This window comes from Chiloscyllium plagiosum, chromosome 21, assembly GCF_004010195.1.
Source record: "Chiloscyllium plagiosum isolate BGI_BamShark_2017 chromosome 21, ASM401019v2, whole genome shotgun sequence".
Classification (NCBI taxonomy): domain Eukaryota; kingdom Metazoa; phylum Chordata; class Chondrichthyes; order Orectolobiformes; family Hemiscylliidae; genus Chiloscyllium; species Chiloscyllium plagiosum.
The window spans coordinates 49,496,076-49,505,300 of NC_057730.1; the positions used below are offsets into that span (position 1 = coordinate 49,496,076).

At 44.1% G+C, this 9,225-nt stretch overlaps 1 protein-coding gene across 4 annotated transcripts in view; it reads right to left on the reverse strand.

The window, feature by feature from the left end:
• si:dkeyp-72e1.9 (syntaxin-binding protein 4) overlaps nt 1-9,225 on the reverse strand; it is a 130,794-nt gene that overhangs the window by 72,822 nt on the left and 48,747 nt on the right. For all 4 annotated transcript variants that reach the window (XM_043712009.1, XM_043712006.1, XM_043712007.1 and 1 more), the window contains exons 3-5: nt 6,676-6,771; nt 4,093-4,162; nt 3,569-3,643 (exon numbers count right to left, since the gene is read on the reverse strand). In XM_043712009.1, the coding sequence (XP_043567944.1) occupies nt 3,569-3,643; nt 4,093-4,162; nt 6,676-6,771 (241 nt within the window). The remainder of the gene's footprint in view (nt 1-3,568; nt 3,644-4,092; nt 4,163-6,675; nt 6,772-9,225) is intronic.

The window sequence follows — 9,225 nt, forward strand, 5'->3', positions numbered from 1 at the left end:
TTTATTGGTCAGACTATTGAGTACAGGAGTTGGGAGGTCATGTTGTGGCTGTACAGGGCATTGGTTAGGCCACTGTTGGAATATTGCATGCAATTCTGGTCTCCTTCCTATCAAAAGATGTTGTGAAACTTGAAAGGGTTCAGAAAAGATCTACAAGGATGTTGCCAGGGTTGGAGGATTTGAGCTATAGGGAGAGGTGAAAAGGCTAGGATTGTTTTCCCTGGAGCGTCAGAGGCTGAGGGGTGACCTTATAGAGGTTTATAAAAACATGAGTGACATGGATAGGGTAAATAGACAAAGTCTTTTCCATGGGGTGGGGGACCCCTGAACTAGAGGACATAGGTTTAGGGCAAGAGGGGAAAGATATGAAAGAGATCTTGGAGGCAACTTTTTCACTGAGAGGGTGGTATGTGCATGGAATGAGCTGCCAGAGGAAGTGGTGGAGGCTGGTACAATTGTAACTTTTGAGAGGCATTTGGATGGGTATATGAATAAGCAGGGTTTGGAGGGATATGGATCAGGTGCTGGCAGGTGGGATTAGATTGGGTTGGGATATCTGGTTGGCATGGACGGGTTGGACCGAAGGGACTGTTTCCATGCTGTACATCTCTATGACTCTGTGATGTAGATATAGAAATCAGGGAGAGGGCTGTGAGATCCATGATCAAGTTGTCATTAAGAAGGTGGAATTACTTCACTATTTTACTGGGATTAGTATTGACCCGGATAAGATGCATCCCTGGGGCTGTAGCAGGCAAGGGTGGAGACTACAGATGCTCTGACATTAGTTTTCTAATCCTCTCTGGTCACAGGAGGAATGCCAGAGAATAAGATGACAGTTACGATGGTACCATTATTCAAGAGAGTTGGTAGGGATAAACCAGGGAGCTATAAGCCAGTGAGTCTAACATCCGAAGTAGGGCAACTATTGGAAAGACAGAATTAATCTCCATTTGAAGAGACAGAAGTTAATCAAAGATAATCAGCTTAGCCTTGTAAGGAGAGGCCCTGGCAAACAGACTTGATTGATTTTTCGAGGAGGTGACTGGGTGAGTCGATGAGGGTAGTGCGGTGGATGCAGTCTACCTGGACGTCAATCAGCTTCTTGTCAAAGTCTCACGTGGCAGACAGACTAGAAACTAAGAACCCATGGGATCCATGGGAAACTTGGCAAATTGGATCCAACATTGGTTTAGTAGCAGGAGGCAAAGGTTGATGTTTTGTGACTGGGAGCTGTGTTCTGAGGGGTACTACAGGGTTAAGTGCTCAGTCCCTTTATTCTTGATGTGTGCATGATGTGTGTATGATGCATGTATGATGCATGTATGGTGTGTTTATGATGTGTGTATGGTGTGTGTATAATGTGTACATGATGTGTGTATGGTGTGCCTATGATGCGTGCATGATGTGTCTATGATCTGTGCAAGATCTGTGTATGGTATGATGGGTCTATAATGTGTGTATGATATGTGTATAGATCAGGAATGAATGTATGAAGTGTGCATGGTGTGTGTATGGTGTGCCTATGACGTGTGTATGTGTATGGTGTGTCTATGAAGTGTGTCTATGAAGTGTGCGTGGTGTGTGTGTGATATGTGTATAGTGTGTCTATAATGTGCGTATGATGTGTCTTTGATGTGTGTATGGTGTGCATATGGTGCGTCTATGATGTGTGCATGATGTGTGTATAATATGTATATGGTGTGTGAATAGCGTGTATGATGTGTGTATAATATATGTACGATGTGTGTAAGATGCGCATGATGTGTCTATGATGTGTGCATGAAGTGTGCATGATGTGTGTATGTGTCTATGATGTGTCTATGGTGTGTACATGATGTGTGTATGATGTGTGCATGATGCAGGCCTGATGTATGCAAGACAAAAGTGAGAACTGCAGATGCTGGAAATCAGACTCTAGATTAGAGTGGTGCTGGAAAAGCACAGCAGGTCAGACAGCATCCGAGGAGCAGGAGAATTGACGTTTCGGGCAAAAGCCTTTAATCAGGAATGAATGTATGAAGTGTGCATGGTGTGTGTATGGTGTGTACATGGTGTGTCTATGATGTGTGTGTGATGTGTCTGTGATGTCTGCATGATGTGTGTGTGATGTCTGCATGATGTGTGTATGATATATGATGTTTGTATGATGTGCACAAATGTACATGATGTGTGTACGAATGGGCCGAGGCGTGAATGGAGGAGGTATGATCCGTAAGTTTATAATTAACTCAAAACCATGGTGAAAGTGGGGACTGCAGATGCTGGAGACCAGCGTTGAAAAGTGTGGTGCTGGAAAAGCGCATCAGGCCAGGCAGCATCTGAGGAGCAAGAGAGACGTTTCGGGCATAAGCCCTTCTTCAGGCTTATGCCCAAAACGTCTCTTCTGCTCCTCGGATGCTGCCTGGCCTGATGCGCTTTTCCAGCACCACACTTTTCAACTCAAAACCATGGTGGTTTAGTAATAAATGAGGACAATATCGATAAGCTGATCAGATGGGCAGAATAGTGACAAATGTTATTTAATCCTGAAAATTGAGAGGTGATGCATTTTGGGAGGACTTACAAGGCAAGGGAATCCATGTTGAATGGTCACACCCCAGGGAGTACAGTGGATCAAAGGGACTTTGGTGTGCATGTTCCATCAATACTTGAAGGCAGCAGTATAGACAGACAAAGGGGTTAAGAAGGCACGGAGCCTTTATTAGCCAAGGCATTGAATATACATGTATCTGAAAAAGATACAGACAGGAACTATCACAAACATTTAGGAAATATTTCGATGAAAACTGGAAATGCAATAGCAGACAGGCCATGTATGGGCCACAGGCTGAGAATGGGATTAGAGATGATAGGTGTATAACCTGAGGGGCAGTTTCTTTACACAGAGGGTGGTACACATGTGGAATGAGCTGCCAGCGGAAGTAGTTGAGGTGGGTACATTAACAACATTTAAAAAGACATTTGGATAAATACATGGATAGGAAAGGTTTAGACGGATATGGGGTTAGCGTGGATGGACATTTTGGTCAGCATGGACCAGTTTGAGCCAAAGGGCCTATCTCCCTGCTGTAGGACTATGACAAACACGGACATGATGGGCCAAAGGGTCTTTTCTCTGTGCTGTAAACCTCTTTGATTCGTATCTCTAAGCTGATATCCTGTTGAAAACCTTTCCCTGAATGAACACCATAAAAACAGGTCATCTGCTAATGATCTCTGAGTTGTTTACAGCAGTGTGCCATGGGCATTTCCAACATTACAGCAGTGACCACGCTACACATCAAGGCAACAAACTCCATTGAAAGTATGTGAAGTGGGTTGTGAGCATGGAACGTGAGTGAATTCAGATGAAAGGACCTTTGGTGGTTCTAGAGCATGGCCCTCAAATGTATTTCGATCTGATTTCAGGCTCAAAACCGACAGTAGCTACGGGCCACTGTGCTACAACTGTGGATGAGTCAAAACATAAACCAAGAGGAGAACAAATAGTGAAGTTGGGAGAAGAGGCTGCAGGGAGCCACAAAGTAACATAGCCAGGATAAATTGTGATATCTCTCTCTCTTACCTGCCCTGTTCATCTCTGGCAATCATTAACCGCATGCTATTGGATGATGAAGCTCCTCGAAGGATTTCCACAGCACTAGAAACAAGAAGCAAGAGAGAGGAGGGGGGGTGTCTAGACACACTTTTATAGCAGGGAACACATTTCTAAAATATTCCATTCACTGCAACTGTTTTACAATATCCTCAGAAGTCATAAAAGACACAATAAAAATCCAAGTTTCTTCCTCTGCGTTCACTTCTTTCATCTGCTTTATTTTGTTTCTCTTTCTTTCCCTCCCTCTCCCTTTGGAAATATTTGAAAGCAAATGTTTCGCAACGTGCCTTAAATTGGGCTGGGGAAGGACATTCCCACTTCTCCTGGTTACAGGAGGATGCCAAAGGTGGCACAGTGGCTCAGTGGTTAGCACTGGCTGCCAGGGACCCAGTTGGTCCATTGCAGCTGGGGGTCTGTTTACTGACCCATCCGGTTCGTCAGATGTGAATGACTGAGACAGTCTTTTTCACATCACTGGCCATCGCCTGTACCTTTCATTCGTCACTCCAACCAGACTCTCACCGTTAACCTCGAGAATCTGGTCTCCAGGTTGCAGCCGCCCTAGAAATGAAGAAAAATGTTTCACTGGTGCGTTGGAGTCAATGAATGAAACAGCCATAACCCTCACATTGCAACTGGGAAAGCTCATCACTGGAAGACATTTGCAAAACAATTGCACACAAGTTATTTAGAGGCGGAGTAAAGCTTTAATGCTACGTTTCTGATATCTGAATAACAAAGAGAGCCATTAGATGGCAGAATAGACCCGATGGGCCAAATGGCCTACATTTGCTCTCTGTCTTATAGTATTAAAGGAGGAGGGAACTAAACCTGTGCCTGAAACTGTTGATACATATATTTTTGGTCCTGCTTGAAAGGATGACTCATCACCTTCTCCAGGAGATAACAAGGCCCATCCCAGATGATCTGGGACAAATGGTGGGCGTCTTGGCATTACCACAACCTCAGTACGAATCCTGAGAAGGACACTAGATATTCTACTCAAAACAGTTGATGGCATCAGGAACATTGGCTCCTGTTCTCACTGATGTGTGAACATAGGGGTATAAGAAATAGGAGAAACGGGTGGACTATTCAGGTCCTTTATGCATGCTTCGTCATTCAATACAATCAGGACCGATCCAACTTCCTGATGAAGGGCTCTGGCCTGAAACGTTGATTCTCCTGCTCCTCCTGACCTGCTGTGCGTTTCCAGCAACACATTCTCGACTCAGATCTAACTCAATGGCACTTCTCCCCCCTACACTCCAGATCCTCAAATCCCTGAGAAATCGGTAATCTATTGTTTATTCTTAGTCACTACTCAACAGTTGAACAGTTACAGCCCTCTGGGATAGAGAACTTCAAAGGTTAACTATCCTCTCATTGAAGAAACCTCTCCTCAAGGTAATGCTAAATGATTGTCCTGAGTATTAATAATTCTCGAGACATGGGAACGAATGTCTTGCAAAGTCTAGTGTGTTTCAATGGGATTATATCGCACTCTTTACACAGGAGAGAAAGGACACCATTTCCTGTTGCCTGCAGACCAGTCAGTGCCTCCGAAGTGAATGGCCTTTCAGCCTCGAGGATCCATTGGAGGATGAACTGGAGACGTTGGGACTGCTTTCCTGGGAGAGATGAAAGCTAAGAGGAGAGCTGATGGAAGTTTTCCAAATCCATCAGGATAGGGAGAAGAGAAGAGGCATCAGAGGAGTGTGGAACAGGCCTGTGGATTTAAAATGTTTTGCAAAAGAAGCAAATACGCAATGAGGAAAAAGATTGTTCTCACAGTGAAATGGTGTCTGGAATGCAGAGTCTGCAAATGTGGTGGAGGGAGGTTCAATTGAGGGGGTCTAAATGGCATTGAAATCGAAAGGGGGTTGGTAGGAGATTGGCACTAAGTGAAAATGCACAAGGCGTTAATGCAAACACAATAGGCCGAATGGCCTCCTTCAGTCATTCTGTTTAGAGAGTGTGATGGAACATGACCACTGTAGGTTTAGGCAGTGTCTCTTAGGATTGGCAGGATCCAGTCAATACCATCAGACCAGGCCTTCTATTGATCCCTGGGATCTAAGACCTGGTATGAAAGGCATTTTGCTTCACCTTGGCTCCTCCTCCCAACTCAGTTTTACTGGACTGCCCATGCCCTGTGCTCCATTTCCAACAGAGTATCGAACCCATCACGTCCATTGGTGGTGTACCCTAATCCTTGTCATAACACCTGTTACTGAAGCCATTATCCCAAGGGCTGTTCTCTCAATAGAGAGAGATTGTTGGTGGTGGTTAACCTGGGGTCACCACGCCACAGTTGGGGGCAGAGGTTGAGAAGGAGAGTCCCCTTCGTGATAAGCTCAACCAGCTGTAGGAATTGAACCCACAGCGTTGGTATCACAAGCCGCCTCTCCAGCCAACCGAGCTAACTGACCCCCTCACATCTGCATTACCTGCTGATAGACCCAATAGCCCAGTACTCTCCCAGCCATCAGTCATATGTCATGAACTTTGGATTGCACAACACACAGTTGTTTGTATCCTATCATGCTCCAGATCTCAGGTACCCATTATTTTCCAATTACTCCCTGATTGTCCTCACCCCAGTCCCCCAACAGCTCAACCTTAAAGCTCCCATCCAGATGTTTAAGATTGGTTTGTAATCTCAAATCTGTTTCCCTATCTCTATCTCTATCATCCTCCTTAATTCTATTAAGGTCCCCAGTCTTCCTCAATACATTCTCTGATGTGACCTTCTGGTGAATCCCAGCCTGACCCCTTCCCTTTGTCTCTAACTGTGTGCCTCTATAGGCCCGAGGATTCCCTTCTTAAACCCCTGTCCTCCTCAATGACCACTGCTTTAATCTAGCTTTCAGAAAACCCCTCCCTCTCCTTCTTTAATTCTGCGATTATTTCTTTTTGGTTATGCCTCGGGATCCCATCCTACGTTAAAGATGCAGCAGGAAAACGAGCAGCCATTAAATTGTAAGTGAGCATGACATAATAATCTGCACATTTTGATATTGTCAGTGTTACATTACATGGTTATAACCATTGGCAGTAAAATGACCACTCACCATCCACTGAAGCTAGACCACCAGGTAGAATCCTCTTGACGTACACCCCATACTCCTCACCCGTCAGCTCCTTTAACCCTCCAATCACCTTAATACCTGCAAGCATAAGTTACTCACATGAAAACATCAATTGTGTATGATTTCTGCAGTAGGCCCATCATTCAATATGCTAAGGTTGTGTTTCTCTGTCCAGTATTTTCCAGTGACTCTCTCTGTAGCTCAGTTTGGAAAGGGAATTAGCTGAATGTACTTCAGATAAGTCTTAGACTTCACTGAAGTGATTTCATTTTTTTTTTCCTGCCTATCTATTGAGTAAGCTCCCTGTTCTTCTCTCTTTTTATCCCCTTTAACCCCCACACTACCACCTAAGTGTGGTAGTGCTTATTTTTTTCCCCAGCACCCATGGTGTGTGTGTGTGCAGGTGTGAGACACAGTGAAAGACACAAAGTGCACAAATCTTTATTCAATTTCCACCACCAGGAAGATAGGAAAACACTGAAGTGATTTCATTAAAGTCAGTCATGCTTCAGTTATTGGGTGGACTGTTAGAACATCGAGATGTTTTCTACCAACTACTTTACAGTTCCATCTGTGATTTCTACACGGTTAAAGCTGTAAAAGACTTCTTTACTTAAAGGCTTACAAATTAAAATATCTTTGAGAGAATGAGTGGACATGCTGGAATGAGTGGATAAAGCTTTTCATGACTTGTCCTAATATCTCCTAATGCACCTTTTTTTAAAATCACCTGATATTAACCACCCGATGAAGGAGCGTCGCTCCGAAAGCTAGTGCTTCCAAATAAACCTGTTGGACTATAAATAACCTGGTGTTGTGTGATTTTTAACTTTGTACACCCCAGTCCTACACTGGCATCTCCAAATCATTTTTTTAAATCTGTATTCTTTCATTGAGTCATACAGCACGGAAACAGACCCTTCGGTCTAACCAGTCCATGCTGACCGTAATCTCAAACTAAACTAGTGCCACCTGCCTGCGCTTGGCCCATATCCCTCCAAACATTTCTTACCCATGGACTTATCCAAACGTCTTTTAAATGTTGTAACTGTACCTGCATTGACCACTTCCGCAGGAAGTTTATTCCATAAATGAAACACTTTCTGTGTAAAAAATTGCCCTATGTCATTCTGCTCCTCTTACCTTAACCATTAGTCTTGAAATCCTCTCCCTAGGGAAAAGACCTTTGTTATTTACCTAATCCACACCCCTCATGATTTTATAAACCTCTATAAGATCACCTCTCAATCTCCTGCACTCCAGCCTATCCAGCCCCTTCTTATAACTCAACCCTCCACTCACGGCAACATCCTGGTAAATCTCTTCTGAACCCTCTCCGGCTTAATAATATCCTTCCTGTAACAGGGAGACTGGAACAGCACACAGTACTCCAGAACAGGCCTCACCATCGTCTTGTACAACCTCAACATGATGTCATGGGGTATGGGTGTCGCTGGCATTTCTTGCAAATCCCTAATTGCCCGAGAACAGAATGATTTGCTGGAGCCACAACAGAGAATCAACAACATTCCTGTTGGTTTGGAGTCACGTGTAGGCCAGACCAAGCAAGGAAGGCCGATTCCCTTCCCCAAGTTAGTTAACCTGGTGGGTTTTTAGGTCATCGATGATGGTTGTCATGGTCACCATAACTGTGACTAGTTTTATGTTCCAGATCAATTAATTAAATTTCAACTCCATCACCATGGTGGGTTTGAATCCATGCCCCCAGAACATTAGTATAACCGCCCTGACACCACCATCTCCCTTTTGGTGTCTACTTTTGTTTAATAGTCACTCCCGAGAAGTGACAAAATACAGCCTCAATGATATTGTATAAATGCACATCCTTGTTGTTGGTGTTTCAGCTGCAGCTATCTTCATTCCATTGAAACAAACAATAACCTTAAATGAATCATTCACAATTGTTTTATCATGGCTAAATCCAAGACTTTAGTGAGTCAAGTTCTGGAGTCCACATTATAGGGGGGATGTGTTTGTACTGGAAAGGATGTAGAGGAGATTTACCAGGATGTTGGCTGGACTGGAGACTTTCAGTTATGAAGAAAGATTGGACTGATTGAGGATGTTTTCCTAAGAGCAGTGGAGACTGAGGGGGGACATAATTGAGCTGTATAATACTATAGGGGGACACAGACAGTGTAGATAGAGTTTTAAGGTAAGGGGCAGGACGTTTAGAGGTGAAGGATTTTTTCACCACCTGGGCAGTGGAAATCTGGAAGTCACTGCCTGTAACAGTGATAGAGGTGGGAACCCTCATCACATTGAAGAAGTGTTTAGGTGCACCATAGAAAACATTCTATCTAAATGCGTCATGGCTCAGTACAGAGTCTGCCCAGAACCATAAGAAACTACAGAGAGTTGTGAACACAGTTTTTGAGAAGATTTGTAGCTCGGATGCTTGTTGTTGTGGTTCTGTTCGCCGAGCTGAGAATTTGTGTTGCAGACGTTTCGTCCCCTGTCTAGGTGACATCCTCAGTGCTTGGGAGCCTTCTGTGAAGTGCTTCTGTGATG